General features: G+C 33.4%; 2 protein-coding genes across 3 annotated transcripts; one reads left to right on the top strand and one right to left on the bottom strand.

Moving 5' to 3' along the window:
- Positions 1-1,535: 1,535 nt before the first annotated feature.
- On the top strand, positions 1,536-12,195 carry LOC144858749 (uncharacterized). 2 transcript variants are annotated; one of them, XM_078714853.1, is made up of 11 exons: positions 1,536-1,645; positions 3,362-3,664; positions 4,533-4,659; positions 5,020-5,149; positions 6,311-6,519; positions 7,125-7,211; positions 8,138-8,280; positions 8,440-8,467; positions 8,733-8,972; positions 9,549-9,698; positions 11,132-12,195. In XM_078714853.1, the coding sequence occupies exons 2-11, from the start codon at positions 3,375-3,377 to the stop codon at positions 11,444-11,446; spliced, it is 1,719 nt and encodes a 572-aa protein (XP_078570979.1). In that variant the 5' UTR covers positions 1,536-1,645; positions 3,362-3,374; the 3' UTR covers positions 11,447-12,195. The 2 variants fall into 2 exon arrangements, with proteins under 2 accessions (XP_078570979.1, XP_078570980.1); XM_078714854.1 differs by lacking the exon at positions 1,536-1,645 and having other exon boundaries at positions 3,290-3,664; positions 8,189-8,280.
- On the bottom strand, positions 9,887-27,477 carry LOC144858734 (H(+)/Cl(-) exchange transporter 6-like). Its single transcript, XM_078714837.1, has 22 exons — positions 27,318-27,477; positions 26,218-26,286; positions 25,493-25,624; positions 24,743-24,809; positions 23,993-24,099; positions 23,547-23,673; positions 22,608-22,734; positions 22,360-22,406; positions 21,856-21,941; positions 21,081-21,194; positions 20,809-20,969; positions 19,744-19,831; positions 18,969-19,113; positions 18,125-18,278; positions 17,306-17,465; positions 16,757-16,863; positions 15,039-15,219; positions 14,100-14,299; positions 13,694-13,802; positions 13,189-13,299; positions 12,598-12,723; positions 9,887-11,059 (listed from the first exon to the last, which is right to left on the bottom strand). Exons 1-22 carry the CDS (start codon positions 27,393-27,395, stop codon positions 10,979-10,981), a joined length of 2,577 nt encoding a protein of 858 aa, XP_078570963.1. The 5' UTR covers positions 27,396-27,477; the 3' UTR covers positions 9,887-10,978.
- Between the last annotated feature and the right edge of the window lie 25 nt (positions 27,478-27,502).

Genomic DNA, 27,502 nt, shown 5'->3' with positions numbered 1-27,502 from the left:
ATTTTGAATATTTACGTTATACAGTAATAGCAAACGATATTTTAGTTTAGCTGTTGTATCTATACAATATTCGGGTTTAATTTGAATTTTTTTTTTACAATCATGTTTCGTAGTGCTCTGGTTTTATTTAAATCATGAGCAATATAAGAAATATAAAACTATTTAAATAATTATTGGTACAGTGTTCATGTACGGTAAATACTGTGTTGGGCGGCCAATGGATAACTAAACCATTTTCACTTCACATTATTTAACATTTTAAAGTAACGTTCACAGTGCTCTGCTTTTATTTAAATCATGAGCAATATAAGAAATATAAAACTATTTAATTGATTAATGGTACAGTATTCATGATAATACTGTGTTGGGCGGCCAATGGATAACTAAACCATTTTCACTTCACATTATTTAACATTTTAAAGTAGTGTTACAGTGCTCTGGTTTTATTTAAATCATGAGCAATATAGGAACTATAAAACTATTTAATTGATTAATGGTACAGTATTCATGATAATACTGTGTTTGGCGGCCAAGGGTTAACTAAACCATTTTCACTTCACATTTATTTAACATTTTAAAGTAACGTTCACAGTGCTCTGGTTTTATTTAAATCATGAGCAATATAAGAAATATAAAACTATTTAATTAATTAATGGTACAGTATTCATGATAATACTGTGTTTGGCGGTAGTAACGTTCATTATCCAAAATAGTGATACACTACGCAGCAGCAGTAGTACCAAAGATAAAGCGTGGGACGTAAGTGCAACGTAAGCTTGTTGACCAATGACAATCGTGATTGATCAACTCACTTATGTTGCGTCTACGTCCTTTCGTCGAGTCCTAGTGGGAGCCAAGCTTAAACGATAATGCGTAGTGTTTGCGTGCGGTGTGATACCACTCGCATCAACCCCATTTGGCGTAATTACGGAATTGCAATTCGATTGGCATTGCTTTTTGGTAGCAGTACTCCTACTCGCTTTCATTCATTTGTAAGGTTTTACAATAACCAGGGGGGTATAAACATAATTATCTTCGTACCGTTTTAAGCATTTACACCTTGTTTTGTAGCAACCGTCGGCAGAACATGTTTATGTTTACAAACCCACCGTCAATAAGTCCCCGCCCTCGCACTAGTGTATTAATTAGACAGATGTTGTATTAAGTTATTAGAAAATAAAACTTTATTATTTTAAATAATGATGTCTGTAATGGTATGTTGTGTTTGGTTCTAATACAGTAATAGAGATGTTTGCACTGACTGTAGGCCTACTTAAGAATTTCAAATTTCCCGCTACTTGGTCGGTGACCGTTTTTCATATGGTGAGACTAAAGTGCAATTGCATAGTTTTGGTAATTGTAAGGTTTATAATAGCGAGTTATATGACTTGTTTACATAGTAGTTCCAATGTAAACATACTATGTATATATGAATAGAATACTGAATTACAAACACACATATTCTATGATGACTTTTCACTGAATTATTGGTTGTTCGTACGCGCTGATAAGGTCTGTGGACTTTAATACTTATACATTGATATCCAAAATGGCGTAATGAAGAGCTTACGGCTGACGGTACCTGTGGAATTTTAGGGATATTCACCGTTAAACAGTTTGTCTCTCAATCCTGTTGAAAATTAGTGTAAGTATACTCAATTATAGGCCTACGTTGTTAATGTTAACGTCTGGACGCGTCGGTAAAATGATGAAATAAGCCTATTGAGATGGTAAAGCTATTGATGACCCTAACCGATAGACCTAGTGAAGATAGATACAAATTTAAAATACAAATACACAATATTGTGTTTTGAATATGAAATGTCTGCTGTAGACCTGTAGTCGTACTGCTTAATTATATTTTTTAAAGATAGGTAACCCAATTCCATTAAACTTAACAAGACCTTTCTCTTAATTTACATGCCATATCAGTAGACCCATTATAGTATTATAGTATAGGCCGATATTGGGCATCCTTGTCGTATACAGTACCACTATTCATAGTAAAGTGTTGTGATTAACCATTTATGTCTTCAAATATTTTCTTTATCAAAGCCTTTTTTTGCATCTTCAATATTTTCTTCTTCAGATACACCGTTAAGTCTAATCCTTTTAATATTTTCTGACTAAAAAACGCCTGTTATAACATTTCTGATCATTATAAACGTTATGAATACAAAAAAATTACTTTTTGTAGACGATTACTAATAACTTTTGCAATGGTTTTGTATTCCGTATTTAGTTATTGGTCTCCAATTGCTCAGATTGTCAATATCCCCTTTCTTAAGCTATGTCTACACTATCAAACTTTATGTGACAAAAAAATGTGATGTGCCCATATATGGACATGATGATGTCTAATCACTATACCATATTTGGGCATATCACTATCATATTTTTAACCAAATCACACTTTTTTTGTCAATCTAGTTTGATAGTGTAGACAGAGCTTTAGATAAGAGACTTACCACTCCTCTTCGTTGTGATTTTACATTTTCTTTGTATATACGGTAACTATATTTATAGAATCTTTATTTAAAACAAATAAAATTTATTGAAAAAATATCTTTGTGTCTTCACGAAATGAGATGAACAAACAAACTTTAGAGATACCCCTAAACAAAAAGTAATTCTTAAAACATTTTGTTGAATATGCAATTTAATGTCACCTTATAGTTATCCACTTTGAAAAAATATATTTACCTCAAAAACTATAATTTAAAGCAAAAAATAGTCAAATTGACTGCCATTCAATGAGTTTTAGGTTAAATTTAACTATTTATTTTGTCATTTTTAAAGTAAAAAACATTAATTTTTTCCGGTTTTTTTTCTATACTACGAAAGTGATTAAGTTTATTAGGCTTAAAACTACCGCAAAATAATCTATTCAAAGTCTGATTTTATTATTCTTTATTTTTCATGTTTTTGAGGGACAATACACCTTTAAAAGAATTAGAACAGTGAAATTAGGTATAAAACATTTGATTCATACACAAAACCCGCAAACAAAGCCATTCTGATTGTCACATAAAGAAATAGTATTAAAACTAATTATTAGATGGATAAAATGGCATGTACATAATCATCTGTATACTCAAAAAATGGTCATGGTATAGGCCTAGGCCTATTTACATTTCAAATAAATTAGATGTTGATATCAGACACCATATTCGTATTATACGTGACCATTTAACATACTGGGAGTCAATACATCCTTAAACCCTATACCATTATGAGTTATTTTCTCAAGAGACTTACAAAATACATTCTAACACGTCGACACAGAAAACCCAACTTCGACCATCTAGATGGTAACAAACATTCTCAAGATCATCTCACAAAGTATTATTACTTAATCTAGGTGTTGGACTACGATGTCTGAGTGGAACAATAGCACTGATGGGATGTCTGGGTGGAATATTACCACTGATGGGATGTCTGGGTGGAACAATAGCACTGATGGGATGCCTGGGTTGAACAATAGCACTGATGGGATGCCTGGGTTGAACAATAGCACTGATGGGGATGAGAAGTTGGGAAACTGCAACAGTAGTTCAACGGGTGTTTACAATGTCTTCAATATGTGTTTGGTGTCTTCAATTCAACATGTAGGATTTGCATTCTCATTTATAGCTATCGCCCTGTGGTTTGCATCACATTTCCTGTAAGTAGGCCTAGGCTAAGTACACTAAGGTAATGTATTGCCTTATATACTAAATACCTTATGTCTTGCGTGGAAGCTACAGTTAGTAGGCCTGCAACTATTCTATTTTCTTTCCTTCTTTTCTGTCAAATCAATGGTGCTTTTTAGTCACCATTACAATCAATGTTGCAATGTTTTATGAGCTTCGAGTATTTTACATTTAATGTTACTTATTCCACCGGATTTGCATCTCTACCGACCGGGTTAAGGGGGTTCTAAGCCACTTGTCCAAATAAAAAACAACACACTTAGAACTCTTTTGTATTATTCATAGTAGGGTGTTTCCCTGGATGATCCCGGTCTCTGTGTCTCATGAGACCATATCCCGAGAATCATGTATTTGAAGATTGTTGGAAAATTGGAAAAGGAAATTGGAGGCTGGGATGAGGAGATGATGACATTATAGTTACGACAGGAAAGCTAACGATCGACGCTGATTTTTTTTTTTTTTGTGCTGAATAATTATGAAAGAACGGTCACAACGAACACAATTATTGATAATTTGAAAAGTAATAATGCTTTTAAAATAATTATGGTTATCCCATGGCGAGAAGGGTGATGGTCCCCGTTGACAATTAAGATTATGATTTTTCAGACTCAACTATCTCCGATGACGACGACGATGATGACAATTTATTTAGTTATCTTATAGTCCTATTTTGTTCGACTAAAACGTCTGGGACTTCTAAGAGCCAATAAATGTCATGGATACAAGCGAGAAGTCCCATCTTAATACAATTATACTGACGACATGAGTGATTGAATCCGTTTTAATATCTATATATATACTATTATTTGTTATTAATTAAATAATTATTATTTTTTTTAGAATTTTAAGAACAAATCATCAAGATTTTAAGGCAACATTTAATCGTTTGTTTTTTACACTCCATCTTGCCGCTGCAAATCTGTGTAATCTCCTGGGATGTTTATTGAGCAACCAGATAGGCACAATGGTAAGAACAGCGAGTTGTTTCAAGACTGACGATATATCTTGTCTTTTATTGTGGAATAATTTGACGACAATGATGCATGAAACGACTGATTCTCACACTCACACATTCCAAACGTTTCTAATCTCTTTTCAAACCAATTTCAGAAACCGGTAACGAATTCTCATTTTCAGCTTAATAGTTTTCCTGCGTCACTGATAAAGTATAAACGTTATATTAGTTTGTGAACAGTGTGGGAATAGAGGCCTAGGGCCTATACATTCCAGAGTCTGCCTTGTATTTATTTGTGGTTATAAGACTATTGGTTTCGTATGACAATTTTCTGGGTTTCTTTACATTTTGTTTTTTGTTTACGTTTTACAGGTTTTAACAGCAATTTATTTCTTGGTGATGGATGTCGTATTTATTGGACAATATTTTTATTATGTACACAAGAGAAGGCCATGTTCACACGATGGATTTCAATACAGTAATTTTTCACCTGCAGGAAATCGTACGTAGACCTGAGATATCCAATCTAGACCCGACTCAGCAATCCAATCTACACCCGACTTAGCTCTCTAATTTCGACCCGATTTATATCCAAACTCTACACAATTTCTATCCAATCTCTACCCGACTTAGCTATTCATTCTCGACCCGACTGAGCTATCCAATCTCGACCCGACTGAGCTATCCAATCTCTACACAACTTCTATCCAATCTCGACCCGTCTTAGCTATCCATTCTCGAACCGACTGAGCTATCCAATCTTGACCCGAATTAGCTATCCAATCTAGACCCGACTTAGTTATCCAATCTCGACCCGACTGAGATATCCAATCTAGACCGGACTGAGATATCCAATCTCGACCCGACTGAGCTATCCAATCTAGACCCGACTTAGCCATCCAATCTGGACCCGACTTAGCTATCCAATCTAGACTCGACTGAGATATCCAATCTCGACCCAACCGAGCTATCCAATATCGACCCAATTGAGCTATCCAATCTCGACCCGACTGAGATATCCAATGAGATCGACCGGACTGAACTATCCAATCTCGACCCGACTGAGCTATCCAATCTCGACCCAATTGAGCTATCCAATCTCGACCCGACTGAGATATCCAATGAGATCGACCCGACTGAGCTATCCAATCTCGACCCGACTGAGCTATCCAATTTCGACCTAACTGAGATATCCAATCTCCGAAGCTAACCGAATGAGCTATCCATCTCCGAAGCTAACCGACTGAGCTATCCGCTCTAAGATAACCGACTGAGCTATCCACTGTCCGAAGATAACCGACTGAGCTATCAACTCAACGAATCTAACCGACTAAGCTATCCGATATCCGAAGATAACCGAGCTCCCAAAAACACATAATCTATATTTTCTAGAAATGCGATTAGTTTATTTGACTTTGGTCGTGCGCTGGATAATTTGGTAAAACTTGTGACAATGTGTAACAATAATACGTCAATACGTCCTCTGTTTATTTTTATGATTTAATTCACAAGAAAAGCAAACAAACATTTATTATTCTAATATTCTTATGTTAAGTAATAGTTTTTGATAACGCTTCAATTAAAATATTAATTTATTCAACTTTATCTTTGTAAGCGATATTTCTGTATTTAGTATGCTTAAATAATTTCATTTATTTTTTAGCTAATTGGAAAGACAAGCCAAGGAAAACTGGTTCACTAAGCCGATACAAAATGAATGGATCAGGCTTCCAAGTGTTATGCATAGGGACAACTTGCTTCTTCTCCGTGTCTTATCTAAGTAGCTGGTTAATTCCTAAGCCGCAAGCAGGCCAGCCAAAATGGTCTCCAACTGGACGTGTTCTACTTGGAAGCCACGAAGACTTTCTTCAGGTTTATTTGAAATGCTTTGTTCTAAACAATGAAAAAAGGCATCCTTTTACTGCTTATAAACGTGACAATATAATAACAATAACGATTCATTCAGAAACCTCTATCCAACGACCACAAAAGTATGCCTTCATTCCAATTATAAGTTAATGGAAAAACTCTGTGAACTTGTTTTTTTACGACTTGACTCAACTTCACGAGATTCTTAAAATAATTAGTCATTTTCTAGTACAAATAAAGAGAGGAAATCATTCAACATTAAGATCTTTTGTATCATCGGGAATAAAGACATCTTCACATCCATGAAATAATAGTAGGCCTATAATAATCAAAGTATGAAAAAGAGATTTATAAACCATTAGCCATACAATGTGTCTAATCTAAATTATCAATTATTTTTAACTTGAAACTAGCTCAAAGCGGCAGCGGATTGCAAAAATAAAAGAAATTGCACTAACATAAACGAATGGAGAGATCTTGTAAGGTGTATATCCAGGGCAGGCGAGGTGGAAAAGTATATAGGCCTACGTGGACCTCTTTGCAATGAGGTTGTAAATGTAATGCATATCAATAAACAATTATAACAAGTCTAAATGTCTTCTTCCTAGACCGAAGACGCCGTAGCCGGTTACGTACTTGGCGTAGTATCCAGTTTGCTGTATTGTGCGTACAAGATTCCAGAGGTTATATCCATGGTAAGATTGTGGCGCGTTTAATTTTCAAAAGGCAGGCACATTTCACTTGAAGAACAGAGACGAATCTTTGCTTCACGCAAAACACACGTTGATTCAATGTTTTCCAATTCAACTCTATATTAAGTACTGAGGCCCAGATTAACCTAATTATGGCGTAGTCGACCGTTGATGAAAGAAATTGATTGGTTTCGCTTGCACATCATTCAAATGTATACGTTTTCTGTTACCATTTTGCGCGCACTTTCATCAGCTTATAACATTATAATTTACGGTAACATTAACAATAACATTGTTGTTTTATATGTTCAAATGTTTTAATTTGCGTAGTTAATTAACGAATCCTAAAAATAAGCCTATATTAACAGTCACAAACGAAGAAACTTAAAAGTTTTAACGCCAGATACCAGATAGCAGACCAGCACACATCGCATGCGTGCTCTGGTGGCTGAATTCTTCAAGGTGTTTCAGTCCACATTAATTCCGTATTCAATAAGAGTATAATTCAATGAAATTATGAATTATCTTTTGAATTAGAATAGGTACAAAGTATTAATTGCTATCGTTGGAGATTTGTTTATGTGGCCAACAATACCAAAAGTCAAAACAGCAAACTCGTGTCATTCAAACGAATAATCAAAATTAATCGTTGTACATAAGTAATGATTATTCGCAATAGATCAAATAGCGGATGATTTGTGTTTAAAGCTAACTTGAAGAGCTAAAGCTACGAACAATGCTAACGGTTCTATATTACGCTAATGTACTCCAGTCCTAATCTATAGTTGTTTGTTCCGTCGAGACTTTTAAGATACTGTATTGACGTCATCCGCCAGTACTACTGCACGTCATAATTAAAGAGGTAAATTAAAGCTGTCAGTAATAAAATGACGTCATCTTAATATAACCTACATTATTGTTTGTTGCAGAAGCGGCATCGACTTCATTTGGGAAGATCTTTTTATTGTCATTTTCTTCAGATATTCGCCAATATGACTTATGTTTTATCAATCTTGGCCTACGACAAGGAGACTGGTCATGTTGTGGACACACTACCATGGACAATAGGAAGGTACAACAATTAAAAATATGTTATGTTTATTATTGGTGTTAATTGATAGGAATTCGTTTAAAACAATGTTTACCCTCTTGGTTCAGAGGGAAGAGTGAAATAATTTCAATATTTCCCTGGTTCTTGATATTATAAATCGATATTTGTTTTTCTTTTCAGTATTTTAATGATTGGTTTTGATCTTATCGTATCCTTTATACTAATTTACTTATGTTTAGTTAATTACACCTTTAAGAAAACAAAAATAATATTACGTCATCGATCCTAACTAAGCTTAATTTCCTTTTTTATGATAACCTAATGATGATGATAATTTTTCCGTGATTTCTGAATAAACCGAGTTCTCATCTGAATGGGAAATAGGCAAATACCAATATATGATATTCATAAGCACATTTCTGTGATATGTCTCGATCATGTTCACGTGAAATTACCTTAACACTGGACAACAGATCTTATATCACATTCTCAAGTACAAGCGACCAAAACAACTGTCTTCCAAACGATTACGTAATAGTCCAGGTTACCACGCCGCCGATTTAGAAGATGCCGAAGATCTCAACAGACAACATGCCGAGGGCGAAGATGATGACGTGGATTCGTGGGTTCAGATGGGTGACGTAGGAGGAAGTCTTCCTAGAATAGAGGAAGAAGAGGAGGATGACGAAGAGCGATATAGGGTCGTAGATATGGCAAGTCAGACTTTAAATGTTTACTGTTGTACTAGTATAGTGTACTTGTATAGTGGAAAAGACGACCTATGTCATAGGTCTAAAGCTTGCATGATTCCCACTACGACGCAACGCAAGGACGTAAGGGCAACACAATTAATTTGACCAATCACAAGCGATGGATTATCCGAAGTGTCGCTTGCCATTGGTCAATTTGCTTGCGTTACGCTTACGTCATTGCATTAAAAAGAACCAAGATTAAAGAGGAATTACGGCAGCAGCCGCCGATGATTAGGCCATGAAGATGTCAATGAAGTGAGCTGAAATTTTGACAAAATGATGTCTATAGTCCGTAAACCGGGATGGGAAGTAGGCCTATAGTCGTTTAAAGGCCAGAAAGTACGGGGGAAACTCTGTTATTTCTTATGCCTATTTGCACAAAACGCAGAGCGGACGGATGGTTGTGCGGAAACCTGCTGAGAGTAGATTTCTATATGGGAAAAGCTTCGCGGTTTCCGCTTACCGTTACCGCTCGTCTGTGACTTTAACATATGGACACGATGACGACGATAAAATTGACTTTTATGTTCTATATAGGCAAACAACCAAGCCAAAGTGGAACTTGTGTACGATGATACTGGATCAAGGACACAAGAGTCTGAGCTAACCTACCATTCAAGTTCCGAATCAATATATTTGGACACGATGGACGAACCAGTACAGAAACAAGAACCTGAAGATCTTGAGGTACGATTAATGTCTGCTTTTTAAACATTTTAGTAGCTGCACGAATATTGCCATATCACCATTTTATTATGGCATAGGACCACTTTCTATCAAAAAATAAAAAGGTCGAAATTTGCCCATTTTCCGACAAAATCCCCATTTTTTTGCAAAATCCCTAAAAAAATAATATTGCTACATGTGCACGCATATTGCCATATCACCACCTTACGGTGTCATAGGGCCACTTTATAAAATAAAATGTCAAAATTCACAGGGATTTTTTTTGCAAAATCACCGAAATTATAGAATTATTCAACAGTTGAGTTGATCGCTTGATTTATGCTTATTTAAAAAAAAACACACATAACAATATTTATTGTTTAAATTATATATCAATTTTCCATAACAATATATATTTTTATAATTTAACAATTATCATACACATGCACAATTATCTAAAAAAGTATAAAATAATTCTCTCTTCTCTTGGAATTTTAAAATAATTTAGAAAAATATAAACTAATTCACTAAACTGTCCAAAGGATGTGTATCATAATTTCATCATTTTCTTTTCTAATATTCTTTAGTCTGGTCACTCAAAATGCTTGTGTTTCAAGTTTCTTCTAACATTCCTTGGTCTGGTCAATCACAAGGCTGATGTTGGTCAAACTTAATTTCTTATATTCCTTAGGTCTGGTAAATCATAATGCTGATGTTGGTCAAACTTAATTTCGTATATTCCTTAGGTCTGGTCAATCATAAGGCTGGTGTTGGTCAAGTTTCATCTAACATTCCTTGGTCTGGTCAACCATAAGACTGGTGTTGGTCAAGTTTCTTTTCTAATATTGCTGGTCAAGTTTATTTTCTAGAAATCCAATGGTTTTGTCAATCACAATGTTGATGTTGGTGAAGCTTCTTTTCTAATATTGCTGGTCAATCAGGATTTGGTCAAGCTTATTTTCTAGAAATTCCTTGATCTGGTCAATCACAATGTTGGTGCTGGTGAAGTTTCTTTTCTGATATTGCTGGTTAATCATAAGGCTGGTGTTTGGTCAAGTTTATTTTCTAGAAATCCCTTGATCTGGTCAATCATAAGGCTGGTGTTTGGTCAAGTTTATTTTCTAGAAATCCATTGATCTGGTCAATCACAATGTTGGTGTTGGTGAAGTTTCTTTTCTGATATTGCTGGTTAATCATAAGGCTGGTGTTTGGTCAAGTTTATTTTCTAGAAATCCCTTGATCTGGTCAATCATAAGGCTGGTGTTTGGTCAAGTTTATTTTCTAGAAATCCATTGATCTGGTCAATCACAATGTTGGTGTTGGTGAAGTTTCTTTTCCAGAAATTCCTCTGTCAAGTTATGTCGTGTAATCATTCCAAGTATCTTAAGACAAAAAAAATATTAGTGAGAAATAAACATGCGTAAGTGTATCTAATAATTTGTTTACAATTTTAGTGGGATGAAAGCGACATTTCAAGAACGGTGGACACGTCGAAAAAGGAAGAACTTTGTGAAGAAGACGTTATGGCAGAAATAGAACGTGAGCTAGGCATGACAGTGGAAGATTTCTTAGCTGCAGACTCTGAGACAATACGTTCACCAAGAACAGCAGAATTTATGCGTGAATCAAGGGATATGGAACAGGTGACAGAGAATGGACAGTTGGACAGTGACGAAGAAGTCGAGGAAGAGGGAGAAGTCAACGGAGAGGTGAATGGAGAGGATGACCTGGAAGAATTCTGGGAAGATTTAAATATTATGAAGGCATAGTATCAAATGGGACAACTTTGTTTTGTCATTGCACCTTGAAATATGATGTATTTTTGTATGAGTCTGTTTCATTTGTAATTGAATAGAAATATTAAATTTTGCTTGTGGATGTCAAATTTACAAATATCACCTAAAACATCAACCAAAAATTATGAAGTGTGTGTTTTTAAAAATGCTATTAACTTATACTATATAAATTATAGGAAAGTTACACAGTGCTTATGTTTTGTGGTTGTTATAAATTGCTCTTGAAATACCATAAATAATATTAGTATTACAATAAAAAGCAAATATTTGCAAGTATGTCAACAACTGTATATCTATAATGATGATGACTTAGTACAAACACTTCACTTATTAAATAAAAATAAAATGAACATTTCATGATTTAGACAACATAAATACCGAATCAACTTATTTATTCACTATTCAGAGTTGTGTGTTTTTGATTTCTGTTTTTTTATTAATTAAATAAATTTTTTACTCAGAAGAATATTCTTACTTACACTGAAATTATAGGCTGGTCTTTTAATTTAGACTGTTAAATGAGTGTCCGTTACACAGAGTGTAAGCTTACAAAGTTCAACTGTATATTAATATTTATAATCAAAGTAACTATAACATAACATAGAGTAGTCTTCCATTTTTATTAAACTCAATACAACAGCCTTCCACATTTATCTTGTATTTAACAATTCTAGTGTATTATATTTTAAAACATGATTGAACTTTTCATATGCAATTTCAACAAATCAAATCAACAAAAATTATGAAATTTTAATATAAAAAAAAATGTTTATGATTAATTGATTTGTATATAATATGAAATTATTTTATAAAACAAATATATACTGATAAACTCAATGAAAGAATAATAAATTTTACATTACCAAAGACAATTATTTTGTGTTTACTGGATAGTTTTACATTTTTTTCAACAAACAAACTCACTGATTTTAACATTAAAAGTGTTTGAAGGTTGCATGGTGAAAATCAAGATAATGATATAAAGGTATCTAGATCATATGATTTGATCGTCCTTAGTATTGATTTGAACGTCAAGAAGCTCAACAGATCTTTTCAGAACTACATATATTAGTGAGAAGAAACTATTCTCAAATGTTTGGGTATCTTACAATTATTTTACTTACCTCTCCATTACTATTGACTACTGGCAGGTGGCGTAAGCCCATTGTACGGAACAGCTGAAAGACTTTAGTAACAGGGGTTTCAGGCAAGATAGTGTAAGGGCATGATGTCATGTATTGTTCAACATCCTGTATATAGAACAAAAGTATTAATTAAACAAATATTTGTAGCAGATAGTTACAGACAGCTTCAACAGAACAAACATAATTAGTGTACCAAAGTTAGCACTGTATGCCTACTATGTAGTATAAAGCCCACCCATTAATTTGGAAAAACTTACACAACATGAATAACAATTGACCCACCAAATTTTGCTTGTCTAAATAAATGATTTCCTCCATTCTCTCGACAGAAATGCACTAAATTAATTATTAAGAAAGTGGGGAACAGGCTTATATGTTGACAATGTAGTTGGCAAATGCTATAGAAAGACTCTCCCTAGAATTTTGACAATAGCGTTAAAACATTAATTCATTTCATACATGTTTTTCAATTGAATTTAATTAATTCATTATCTATTCATCAGGAATGGTTTTTAGCCACTGTATATAGCTTTTAATTGTTTCTTTTTTATGACAGATAAAAGTTCATACCATGATCATTTTTTTACTGATTCTTTGTAAGTTATATAGCGAGTGTATATCAGGATAGCGTGGATATGACTCTGTCAATGTCTCGTAGTCTATATCAGGCTGACTTGTTCTCTGAAAAATTATTAAATAATAATATATGTATGCATTTCATATATGTACTTAAGGAACAAAACGATTAACAGTACTACTAGCCTACATAACATTAAAGTCCCAGTGGTCTTATGGTATGGTAAGATGTCTACATATCAAGCAGAAGATCCTGGGTTCGAATCTCAGTCGGAGCAGCTTTATCTCATTCTCATAGATTTCCTCATCTTAACCATTTAAAAATCAATGAACAATATATCAGTTTAGTGATAATAGGATAAAACTACTACTATACAAATAGTACCATAATTGCCCTACAAACTACTGTATTGTAAAATACAAATTATTGTACTGTATTAGCTACTAAGCTAATTGTAAATCAATTCTCATCATTTTAACACCAATGAAAAAATCTTACTGTTAAATTTTCTGGATAATATACATTCTTTTCCAATAGTACAACTAGATGACTACGAAGGACTAGTCCATGGAATGTCAAAGGTCGATATTTTTCTTCAATAGCAGTACTGCAATAATATAGAAAAAAAAACAAACAATTTTAGATTTTAGGCAAAGCTATTTGCAAGATCTTTTTCATTTTCAATTTCTCTTAAAAGCAAAGTAGCATCTTCCAAAACACCCACTATTTCATTTCTATTATATTTGCTATGTTTTTTTTTTAAATTGTAGTCTAATTTTCTCATTGTAAATGTAAACAATATTATTATCTATTTACAACAGACCCATTGGTTGGTCCTCATTTTATGCTTTGTATTATTTGTATAGCATTTGATGAAATAAGTGTTGAATTGAACTAAACTTACTTTATTAGTAAAGAGTCTTCCATTGAGTTTTCTTGAGAATTGGCAAGAGAATTGTCACTTGGTTGTTCACCATCTTCTGTTGGTTGGTCCACATCTCTCATTCTATGATCACGTCGCTCCATGTAGCTTCCATATATCCCATCATTGACCGACAAAGTCCGATGGCGCTGTTCCGCAGCTCTAGTTAATGTTCTCTCTTTCTGTTTAGATATACAGTTAAAAGTTGTTAAAAACAAATTTATGTACTAAAGTAACTTTTGAGTGACAGTTTATACATGCTAGTATATAACTAGATTAAGTGGTTTAAACAACCTTACAGCACAGAACCAATTCAAGCATAACTTAATTTGATTTATCTGATGAGAACATAATATATTACATTTCAAAAATTCAAATAAATGTATTAAATATACTGTACTGTAAGCTTGTTTAAACCATTTAATGTAAATAGTAACTTCCTATGATGATTGTATTGCATAACGATTTAGTCGTGATTTTGCCAATGCCAATTTTTAGAAGAAAAAAGAACAATCTACACACTATGCATTAGAGAAAAGGTTTGCGCAACATAAATTGTATTCTATACACAATACACTTGAGATTCCTTGGTATAAATAAAACACATTTTCTTAGAATTTGATGCAATTTACCTCAGTAGAAAAACATATCTTCCCACGTACGTAATTGATGGAGTGATTATTCATCTGTCTGTCTCCATAATATCAGATCAGAACAATATAGAAAGTGTGATTTAGAGACATGTAGTCTTACTGTAATAGGACATTAAGGTGTCTAAATACAGTCTGAACAGGACATTGGAATTCAAAAACAGTCTGAATAGGCCATTAGGGTGTCTAAACATAGTCTTATTAGGGCAAGGGTTGTCTAAACATAGTCTCAGTCGGTCATCGCGGTTTGTAGAATACCACAGGTATTTACCTTATAAAGAATATTATTTTGAGCTAACACGCTACCACGCTCCATAAGAATCTCCTCCCTCTCTGTAATGACAGGAAAAGCGTGATGCGCAGTTGTACGCAGCATGTTTACAATTGACCGCACACGTGTATGTGGATAGATATAACACAAATCTGTGTCCATGATTTCGTGTGCATGCAGCCTAAAGTTACAAAAAAAATAACTATTAAAGCAAGCAAAACCAATGTAGTTGCAATATCTCTATAATAAGCATAGTTTTGGTTTCATAACAATACAATAAAAGGGAAGGGGCGCTAGTTCCGTTTCGCACCTGTTTTTATTTCGACTTCCTTTTGACTCCAAACTTGTTAAGTAACTTATTGTGAATACCACACCTTAAAATTGGGCCTCATAAGTACTTTTATGAAGAAGAATCACATAAAAAGTAACAAATAAATCCTTTAAATTGATGATTTTACAGACATGTTTCTCGCATACCGTTCACGAATTTAGCATACCCGAAGTTCAATATTTTTGTTTCTATGGAGCGCCAAAACTGCAAATATAATAGATAGTTAAAAACTCAGTGGAATGCATCTTCTTTTAATGCATCTATTATTGAAATACATGTTTAATTTTAATATATTTTGTCAATAAAAATGCTGTAACATTTTACTGCTAATAATGTGCTGTTTTCAAATATCAACCTAGCCTAGGCCTAGGCCTAAGAGGAATATTATTTAGATCATTGAAGTATAAACCTACAGTACATGTAATATGATGATGAATTTATCGATTTTCATTATTAAAAGTTAATGAAAACTGCGAAAACCATGTAAAGTATCAACAGTAACATTTTTGTTGCATTGACATTGACAAAATATGTTAAAATTGAACGTAATTTTCACCAATAAATGCATTAAATATACGCATTATACTGAGTTTTTAGCCCTCTATTATGATTGCGCTTTTGGCGCTCCATAGAAACAACAACATTAAACTTCGGGTATGCAAAAATCACGAACCGATGTGCGAGAAACACGTCTGTAAATTCCTCAATTTAAAGGATTTATTTGTTACTTTTTGTGTGATCTCCTTCGTTAAAAGTATTTTTTAGGCCTAATTCTAAGGTGTGGTACTCACAATAAAGTTACTTAATAAATTTTGAGTCAAAATAAATGACAGGTGCGAAACGGAACTAGCGCCAAGGAAGGAATATCTTGCATGTATACATTTGTTGTTTCATTCTTGTTTTGAAAGCTCTAGTGGTCTAATAGAAGGGTGCCAACAAATCAAACAGAAAATTCCGAGTTCGAATCTGGGTTTGGAATTATTTTATTCTAGCAATTTTTTTTATCTTCACCATTTACAAATAATTTTCAGCTGCAGTGGTCTAATAATAGAGTACTACCATTTCAAATAGGAGAGTCCCAGTTCGAATCTGATTTTGGAATTTTTTCACTCTAGTAACTTTTTATCTTCACCATTTACAAATAATTTTCAGCTCCAGTGGTCTAATAATAGAGTGCCACTATATCAAATAGAAGAGTCTCATTTCGAATCTGAGTTGGGATTTCTTTCACTAGTAGATTTTGTCATCTTTACCAATTACACATAATTTCAAAATTATATCTAGCCAGGTATAAGGTTGTTAATGTTTCAGTTTGAAAATTAAGAATATATTTTCATTAGACATGTTTCATCACTAATAACAAATTATAATCAAAGAATAAAATTGCCTTTCTGCTTTCCTTGGTGCATCCCACTCCAGAAGGGGAACTCCTTTGACATCAACATGAATATCGTAAAGGCCATGATTGAACAGATCACCTGACCATTTTGCAACCTAAAAATAAATTGTTTTTATTATTACACATTATTTATATATTTTTTTTGTATATAAATCCAAAGGCAAATTAATGAAAAAAGTGACAATGCTGTAGGTATCAGTGGCTGGATCTTAATGGAGATACAAAAAAAAAGCGAAAAGCTAAATCAAAACGATAAAGTAAAACAGTCAGAAAAGTATATAATTATATACATATAAATTTACATATAGAGAAGCTTAATTATTTTTTAAACGCCCCCACTGAGATTCGAACCCTGGATCTTCTGCATGATATGCAGACATCCCAGCATTAGACAACTGTGTCTTGAATGATAAGGTATAAATTTGATTGGATAGTGACAGTTTTTGAGTGTCCTACTAAAAAAGTATACATTTGTCTCAATGTATTATTTTAAATTTATTTTCCTAAAAAATAATTTACTAAATACTGAATCCTTACCATAAGAACCACCATGATAGGAAGTCCGTAACTAATCTCATTGGTCGATTCAATCAGAATGACTGTCAAGCTAATTGTCATGCGAACAACGCCACCTAGGAAAGCTGCTGACCCCATCAACGCAAATGTTCCTGTGTAAATATTCTTGTAACCAACGTATCTGAAATATCAAGATTATGAGTGAGTGGACTTATTCATTACACACTGAATGTAATGTTAATGTTTTCAAATTTTTATAACGCTTTTAAAAATCAACAGATTGTCCCAAAGCGCTTAAAATATTAAAAAATGGGAGAAAAACAGATTTAAATTTAATTACAAAGAACAAAAAAGATGGGTTTGAAAACTTCGATAGAAGGTGCATTTTGAATTGAATTAGGAAGATTGTTCCACAGTTTAGGAGCTGCAACTGCAAAGGCTTGATCACGTCTTCAGGTCACTAGGTGGAAAACAAAGTACAGATGTACTAGTAGTCGACTGAAGAGATCTTTTACAGACTGAAGATACGTTTAATAATTAAGGTGGAGATAATATGTAATAGTATGTTATTTAATCCTAATTTAGGCTGGCTTAAGTACCCTCTTTCCTTATATACATGAAACATTCTTTGGGACAACCCTACTTAGGGAACACTCCTATTAAGGGACACATTTCTGTGAAACGAATGAGGGGAAATATTATGTTTTCATACTACAGTATACGGTCAACCCCTATTCAGGGAACACACCTTTTAAGGAGGAACTTTGTTAGAATCTTTGTAGGTGTCCCCTTTAATATGGGTTTTGCTGTTTGTAAATAACAATACCAATGACAACTCACACATTTAGCACATTGCCAACAAAGCGACCATAGGCAGCACCACAAAGTAAACAAGGAACAAACAAACCACTAGGAACCATTGCACCATATGTCCAACATGCCAAGAAGAAGAACAACATAAAGAAGATCCCAAGAGATGATAGACTAAATGCACCTAAAAATAGAAATAGATATTAAAAATATGAACACAGCACTTGATTATTGTAGTGCTCAAATGTTGTCAATTAAATGATTAATAATTTCCTCCATAAAATCACTGTAATGATAATGCACATTTTTCTCCAGCACTCAAACCCTAAGCATTATTGCAAGCTGTGTCGAGGTATGAATGTCCAGATACAGTAGAACCTCTATTAAGGGGACACCTTTGGGACCCAACAAAGTGTCCCATTAATAGATGTATCCCCTGAAGAGGGGTCGGTTGTAGTGGTAAAATAGACGTGCAGCAAGTGAGTGGCCGAGCAGTGGCACTGCAATTACGTAGCAATAACATCGGCAAGGGTTCGAGGCTCACTCACTCCATGGTTCTGGTGGTAGAATGAGTCTTCTCAGATAGGACTCATAAACCGTAGGTCCAGTGTACACATCTGGCTAATGTGCATTTTAAAGAACCTAATACATATTTCGAGATGAGTAGGCGGTTACCCTGGTGTACTAGTACATCACAGCCACTGATCACAACTGGGCCCTCTGGGAGACCAGTCTATTACTGAAAAGGTTACACAGTATAAATACATTTTAACAAATAAATAAATATATAAAAACTGCAAATTAATATTGTAAAGTAATTCAATTACATCTACTGTATAATCTAAAACATATAGAATGAAATGTCACTCTTTACCTTCCTGATGGAATAGCTGTTTAATAGCAACTTCCTGTGAGTTAAAGAACAGTGTTGCCATGTCGTTATAGTAACCTTCCTGGCAAAAGTAATTCCTTGTGGAATTGAAAGCTTCCTTGCTGGCATCATTATCAGGTGTATTCGTCTATAAAAACATTATAATATCTAAAATGTTTAAACTTCTATTTTTTTATTTACTTGCCTCTCGCCACCCAAGTGTATAAATGGGAACCTGGTTAGATCAAGACAGAACTTTGCGCTGATTACTAGCTGCATCATGGGAGTATGTTTCCATACGTGTTTGATCCAAAAAAATGACCAGGGTAATAATATTCAGTGGAGTTAGAGGTTTCACAACATTAGGAGCTATATAAATCCAGGATATTATTATTATTATTATTATTATTATCATGTCAATATATGGGCACATCACATTTTTTTCACATAAAGTTTGATAGTGTTTATCTTTTCAAACTTGATTCAATTATGTTTCCAAATAAATGTAATATAATGCCTTGCCTAGACTATCAAACTAGTTTGACAAAAATAGTGCTCAAATGCAGGATGGTAGTTATATGACATCATCAAGGCTATATAATGGGCACATCACATTTTTTGTCACATAAAGTTTTTTAGTGTAGACAGAGTTTTAGTGACGTTTTGAGGGTAAAATAAAGGTTTTTTGGTAGCATTTGTGTCGACATGTTTCATATAAATACATGTTTCTATTTATGAAAATAAGCAAATGTAATGTGAAAATGGAAGAAATACTTACAGGTATTTGTTTACATTGTCCGAGAGTGACAGATGCAAGGAAGGCAACAAATGTTGTTATCATTGCAATCAAAACTGCTTCCATGATTCTTTAAAAAAAATTAATCAGATAATAGTATTTAAAAAACAACAGAGCAAATTTCAACTATTTGACACACAACACTATTATTATATTGAAACTACCAAAGCAGTTCTTATTATTGTGAAATATTATATTATTGAGACACTATTGATCCTGTACTGCTAATTTGATTCATTTTCTGTTTCAGTTTAGCTGATTAGATCTGTATGCAAACAAACATACTCTCAAGATTCTTTCTATTTTTTAATTACCTCTTGAAACACTTTATGTCTTAAGCTCTGTCTACACTAAACAAAAAATGTGATGTTCCATATATGGACATGATAATGTCATATCACTACCATATTTGGGCATATCACAACCATATTTGGGCACATCACACTCTTTTTGTCAAACTAGTTGGATAGTGTAAACAGAGCTTTAGACAAACATGCGGGCGAAACTTCAAGTCATTTGATAATAGTATTGTTATTATTTATTTATACTGGGTAACCTCTTCAGTCGAAGACTGGTCTCCCAGAGGGCCCAGTTATGATCACTGGCTGTGATGTAATAGTACACCGGGGTAACCCTCTACTTGTTTCAAAAGATGTACTAGGTTGTTTAAAGTGCACATGAGCTGGTACACTGGACCTATGGTTTATAGTTCTTATCCGAGAAGACTCGTTCACCATGGAGCGAGTGAGCCTCAAACTCTTGCCCCATGTTATGGCTACATAATTACGGTTCTTTTTCTTTTCTTTTATATTTAGGCAAATTGCCAAGGATAACCATAAGTACTAAAGAGGTTTAAGCCATGGTTTTATCTGGCAATTTTGTCACATAAAGTTTGATAGTGTAGACAGAGCTTAAGGTTGTTTGTGTTCGCACTTTTTCACATTTTGTACTGTCTCCTCTTATCTTATCTTCATACTCCAGAAGACAATTGAACACAAAAATTGTAACAATTATTAATAAACATTTCATTATTTGTTTTATCCTTACCTCACATATATTTTCTTTGAGCTAACATGACGCAGTCGGTAACGTGTTAAAGTCTTGTTGAGAGAGTTAAACAGCGCCCCCAGCAGACCGCCAACAAAACCCATGGCAATGAAGATTAAAAGATCACCAGCTGTCCACAGGTTACACTTTCCCGTTCCACACTAGCAGATAAAGGCAATATTTTTCATTTTTTTATTTTAATGACTCAAGCTCAAAAATCTGCAAAAATCTTAACATAAAATTAACAAAAAAGTAAATAATCTTAAATTTACCTCAAATATTCCAAAGTTGATGAGACCTGGCTGGTTGACCCCTCCCCAGTTATTGAGTCTCACTCCAGAGAGTATAAAGTTAAGTGTGAAGGTTGCTGACATGGCGCAGAAAAACTGAAATATAACAGGGAAAAACAACTTACTCATATGTACTATGAGTGAAAAAATTACCAAATAATAGTAATCATAATATATAATACAATCCCTCATGGGAAAATTAAATGGATACAGGAATCAAGCAAGTGCCTTAATAGTGTTAAAATATATACCGCTTGTTTGTTTTACTTAATAGGGGTAAAATAGGGGTGTCCCCTGAATAGGGCTGATTGTAGTGTTAAAATATATATACCGCTTGTTTGCTTTACTTAATAGGGGTAAAATAGGGGTGTCCCCTGAATAGGGCTGATTGTAGTGTTAAAATATATATATCGCTTGTTTGTTTTACTTAAAAAGCGTAAAATAGGGGTGTCCCCTGAATAGGGCTGATTGTAGTGTTAAAATATATATACCGCTTGTTCGTTTTACTTAAAAGGCGTAAAATAGGGGTGTCCCCTGAATAGGGTTGATTGTAGTGTTAAAATATATATACCGCTTGTTCGTTTTATTTAATAGGGGTAAAATAGGGGTGTCCCCTGGATAGAGGTGTCAAAAGAAAGGTGTTCAACTGTAATTAATAAAGGCCACAGCTGTTTTATTTTTTCCTTACTTCTCACAGTCTTAAACCTATATGATAGAACAGTACAAGTAATTTTGCCATAGCTGTATATTTTCTTACCGTTCTCCAGGTCAATGACTGATTCCAGAATGACGAACCCTCTTCTAAACTAAAGAGTACACCTCCTATCGGAGCACCAAATGCAGCTAAATAAATACAAGTTTGTTGAGAATTATCGTTGACAAATATATTTAGAAAAAATTAAACAAACACAATGTAATGTTTTAATGTAATGGCAAATTTGAGAATAAGGAGTTGCTTAAAAAGATAAAAAGAGACATAATATAAAACGACTTTTACATCGTCTAGCAAAACTTTGGAGATTACACACAACAGGGCATCCCCAGTTATTGAGTCTCACTCCAGAGAGTATAAAGAAGAATATGCATATATCTTTCTTTATTATAAACTGTGTATGTATTTTTAACACCAAGTTTTGTATGATGTGCGTACAGTATGTAAACTCAGGCTTACCAAGCCATGTGAAAGTTGGTAGTAGGCCTACTCTATACCTCAGCTCAAGACAAGAAATATAATAATTATGGAATTTACATTGCAACTTACCTGCAACTCCTGCTGCTGCTCCACCAGATACAAAATCTCTCTTATCTCTGGAATAACAATTGATTAAACCTATTTTATTGTTTTTTTTAAAATAAGTTTATTGTTTTTGTAAGTGTTTGCTGTTCATATAACCATGGAGAAATAACTTATTTCTCCATGATATAGCTTATGTGTATTTTGATGGGAAATATCTACTAGTCAAAAAGAATGACATCTTGCTTGATAAAGTTCAAAGTTCAATATCTTACCTGTCAGTTCTGAAGTATGGAAAATCAAATTTGAATTTCTTGAATGTTATACTTTGGAATTGTGGGACACCTGCTCCAATTATTGCACCGCTATGAATCATGGGACCTTCCTTTCCAACAAATAATCCTGAAAGTTCAAAATAAGGAAACATTTGTTTAATATTGTCCGAACACTATTGTACTGTATCTTGATAATCACAATATAAATTTTTAAAGAAAAATGTAGTTTCCAAAAATCTTTTCATTTAATGTATTTGTTTGACAAAAAACATCTGGGCTTCTAAAGAGTCAGTGAAGCTAGAAGACAGTGGCCATATTCACCATTCACACTTAAGCTATAATTAATAAAATCTCCTATATAAGTAATATAATTTTGGGGAAATACTTAAATATTTTTGAGTTAAGTGAAATACTTAGTATTTAAAGAAAATATCTAACTTAAGTGTGATTGGTAATAAACTATGGTTGGGCCAAAATGTGAAACTTCTATATCAATCGACAGAAATACAGTTTTAACATCAATTAAAAGGTTTCAAAAGATACAATAATTTTAATCAAGTAAAGTGCATGATAAGTTGTTCATGACGTGGTAGAAAAATAGGGAACAAAGTTCAAACAAGCATGATAACAATAACATTTAACAGACAATAAAATATATCTACTGTATATCAAATGTATTTAAGGTACAGTATTGACTAAAACAGGCTTATTTGATTTATTTCAACAATATTTTACAAGGGTGGTTCCTCCAGCCGAAGCTGGACCCTTACAAAAATACATCATGACAAGACAAACATGCAACAATAGCAATTGATGGTGCTTGCTTGCGTTATACGATTTTGCTTATTATTACTAAGTCTCAGAAATTTTACATACATTTCAACGTTTGACTGCACTGTTAATTGTTGTTATTGCTAAATAATTCAATTTAATACATACCTCCAGCTACACTAAATAACACACCAACAGCTTTGCAAACAAGTGTTTTCAGACGGACAACACGTGGAATCTTAACACCATTTAAATAACACTTTATTTCTGGTATTCCCGATCCTGCAGCTATAGGCTGAAAAATAGTTTTTGTGCAGACAACAAACATTTGATAGTAAGGTTATTAAGAGAACAACATGTGATGCAGTATTGAGTGTAGAGAAGAGAAACAGTGAAAACCATCCACACTAAAGTTCTGTTTACACAATCAAACTACTTTGACAAAAACAAGTGTGAAGTGCCCAAATATGGTTGTGCTATGACATCATCATGTCCATATATGGGCACATCACATTTTTTTGTCACATGTAAGTTTGATAGTGTAGACAAAGCTGAAGTATACACTTGATAACATGGAAATATATAGAAAAGGGAATATTTGAGGGTCCACATACCTCAAGAGCAACAAGTGATGCAGCAATTAGTGTGAAACTAGCATTGAAGAGAAGGAGAAGAAGAAGAGAAACCACAAGACAACCATCCTTACTACATTTGACAATGGCTAGTTATATTAAAACTTAAAGAAAATTCATAAATAAATGTAAATATAATAAGCAATACACTGTTGTGTCATAATATAGTGTTTGATAGTGTTTTGGAAGTATACAAATAAAAATATTTTAAATGGGTTTTTTCAGTACTAACTCTTTAGTATGAAATGCCAGCATTAGAGCAGTCACTGCAAAGAAGAAATTAACGGCGTTCCATACTCAATACTCACTCATATTATGATGATTAATTATGTCTTTGTACAGATACTATGGTCATACTATCTTCACAAATAGAGGTGGACAGCGCAGATATAAAATAAAAGAATAAAATAAACTAAATAATAAATATAAATCCAAAGGCAAATTACTGAAAAAATGACAATGATGTGGGTATCAGTGGCTGGATCTCAATGGAGATACAAAAAAATAAAAATAAATGCTATTTAGTGTACTGTACATATTGTACAGTATATGATTAGTATATATAATGAAATTAAGCTACTGTATATCATCTGATTAATTGTTGGGTGCTGAGTTAAAACACAGTCTGAAAAACAATACAAAAAAGGCATAATTCTCCTTTTGTTTTTTAGACTGTCGCCATCACTGTAACAGAACTGTTTTTAAAATAGACTATTATTAATAAAAGGATACATTGATCAACTGTGGCAAATTTCCAATTGTTGAGAAGGGAAACAATCAGATCTATACCAACTGCAACCTGAAAGTAAAGGGCAGAACTTTAATTATTGAATACAAATTTATTGTGGACTGAATGGAAATTTAAAATAGGCCTACATCTTAGCCAATTTAAATAAAATACATCCTAAAACAAAAGTAAACCAAAGAAGAAACATTAAGAATTGACATCACATACTAAATTGCATGATCAGCTTTTTGTGAAAAGAATTGCAGTTGTGGTAGGCCCTAAATCTACTTGCCCAACTGTAGGCTATGCCATCTTCTCTGCACCTGCGGCCAAAATCAGAGCACCAAACATTTGCATAACCTAGCCTTTGTCATTTGATACAGGCATAAACAATATATAATTTATTCATTGAAATATGGATTATGTATATATATAATTGTTGAAAGTTTGGTCCTATTCAACTAATTAAATAATCCGCCCAATTCAACTCATAAATATTCATTATTTGTATACCATTTGTATCCTTCTGTAAATGTAAATTGATCATCCTCAAGCTTAACTGGAATCTGACAAACGACATCTAGCAGTGCCTACACAGATCAGTACATCGGGAGATGATCCCCTACTGTTTCATATAGTGTATGACATGACAAGGCATAATAAATCCTGTGCTGATTTTGGATTTAGTTAATTTAATCATGCGTATGAACACAGTATTCTATCAACATTATTTTTAAATGCATTAAAATACTTACCAGGGCTGTGAGAATGCCTATAAGGAATGTCACAACCCAGCGTATAAACTCTAAATTCTTGGCTGACCACGATTCTTCTTTTTCTATTAATTGTCTGAAAATATGACTATCACAGCTATCATAATCAAGACTCTAAAAAAACAAAACAAAATTGTTACTGATATTTAAAGTCTTTTAAGTATGACTAACAACTATACAACATAAGCAGAGATGGATGCAGGAGGTTGCCCAAGGGCGTGTGCTCCCCTACTTAAAAAATCCTAGATCTACACCTAATAAACTTTGTTTTCGCTTGTAAAATTTGAAAAATCTGAAACTTTTTTTTCCCTTAAAATGAAAATCAAAGTTTATACATGTCATCATGTCATGTTTTTTCTTGTCTACATGTGTAGATAGGGAGGGGATGACGTGCACATGTTCCCCCTTCCCCCTTCCCCCATCCCCTTGCTTGATCCATGCCTCTGAAAATGCATTAATTCTTAACACAATGTAACATTAGTTATTTAATTAAATAAATTTAAATGTAATATTATATACTTCAACAAAAAGGCCATGAAAACACAACTAAAACCATGTATATCTTCGAAATTTGAGTATTGATGATTTTTTTTTTAATAAAAATAATTTTAAACTGCCCAAATCATTTAAGCTGAGGAGGAAACCACACACATTTTTGTCCTTTATGTCATCACAAATTATGACAACCAAAAATAAGTCATTTATACCTCATAATCTTTTCTTGGGATATCGTCTTCATCGTCTGAATTATTCGCATTGTGTCCTCCAACTAAATTCTGTAAAGATTTGAATTGAATTGTTTATTAAAATCATAATTCAACAATACAGTTGGTTCATGCAACAATCGAGAATGAAACAAACAATTGTTATCTCTTGTTTAATGAACTCATTAATATGGCGATTATTCATCTAGTTTTGGTTTTTATATATTAAGACAAATTGTCAAGGTATAAGTGAAACCATTAACTATCTTTTATTGACTATCTTTTGGCAATTCTTTTAGCTATTTTTCAAATGTGTACCTCTCTATTGAGATCTTCTGAAATACCTAGCAGTATTGTTTCTTACAGACATTTGACTTGTAGGAAAACACAGTTATCCACACATTTCTGTGAAATGATAACATTGGCCTAGGCCATGTAGTTGTGTAGCAGAGGCCTGATGCGCTTTTTGCCTTTTTCAACATTTTTTTCATGTAAGCCTTAGTTTAGCAGTTAAGCCACTGAGGCCATGAGGAAGTAGTTAGAAAGTTTTGGTCGACAATGTGTGAAATTCTGACATTCTTTATATGACATGTTGACAATGAGTTGACTCAACATATTTACGCATGTAATTAAAATATGAAAGTTTACAAAAACATACTGGAAAGAACTCATATAACATACTACGGAATATACCCGCGCCAATGTGATGTGAACAATGATTAATAGTACTGTGTAGTGTACTCTGAAAGTTAATAAAGATTAATAAATAGTGACTTATTATTATTCATAGAAACATACAAATTACAATTCGTGTTTTCAGTTCCTGTTTCCATTAATTAAATAGATACATATTATTATTAATTAGCAGTATGCTACTTTACTACTTTACTCTGTATACTAATTCTATTACTTAGCTAGGTCCAGCCTATACCACTTTCCATCTCTACTATTCTAACTAGGCCTAGCCAGGCAGCAGGCTACTGTGTGTAAAGAAGCCTAACTAGGCCGCTAGTCTAGGCTAGTATAGTAAGTAGGCCTAGCTAGCTAGTATATATTATAGGTTAGCCTAGCTAGGTGGTAAGCTCCCTAGTAAAATTGTTTACCATTTCAGATTCCGGAGGTTCTTGTCTTCTGCAACATAAAGCACTATCCCTTCCGCAATTTACTTCAGCACTGCTCATATTAAAAATAATACAGTATTACAAAAATATAATTAAAACACAAAACCCGCCTCCCAAATTTAATCTCTGAGGAGTCGATCATGTGTTTTTGTTTGTGTGTGTGTCGA

The sequence above is a fragment of the Antedon bifida genome, chromosome 2 (assembly GCF_963402885.1).
Source record: "Antedon bifida chromosome 2, ecAntBifi1.1, whole genome shotgun sequence".
Classification (NCBI taxonomy): domain Eukaryota; kingdom Metazoa; phylum Echinodermata; class Crinoidea; order Comatulida; family Antedonidae; genus Antedon; species Antedon bifida.
Note: the sequence above shows the minus strand (reverse complement) of the source record. Positions and strands in the feature narration are given on the sequence as shown.

What these genes read in the sequence shown, in the direction of transcription:
- LOC144858749 (XM_078714853.1), top strand. Translation starts at nt 3,375, where the DNA reads ATGTCTGAGTGGAACAATAGCACTGATGGGATGTCTGGGTGGAATATT. An exon ending in GCCACGAAGACTTTCTTCAG is followed by an intron (nt 6,520 to 7,124) that starts GTTTATTTGAAA and finishes TCTTCTTCCTAG; the next exon opens with ACCGAAGACGCCGTAGCCGG. An exon ending in CTACCATGGACAATAGGAAG is followed by an intron (nt 8,281 to 8,439) that starts GTACAACAATTA and finishes TTTTCTTTTCAG; the next exon opens with TATTTTAATGATTGGTTTTG.
- LOC144858734 (XM_078714837.1), bottom strand. Translation starts at nt 27,395, where the DNA reads ATGAGCAGTGCTGAAGTAAATTGCGGAAGGGATAGTGCTTTATGTTGC. An exon ending in AGTCATTGACCTGGAGAACG is followed by an intron (nt 21,195 to 21,855) that starts GTAAGAAAATAT and finishes GTTATATTTCAG; the next exon opens with TTTTTCTGCGCCATGTCAGC. An exon ending in TCAAAGAAAATATATGTGAG is followed by an intron (nt 19,832 to 20,808) that starts GTAAGGATAAAA and finishes TTTTTTTTAAAG; the next exon opens with AATCATGGAAGCAGTTTTGA.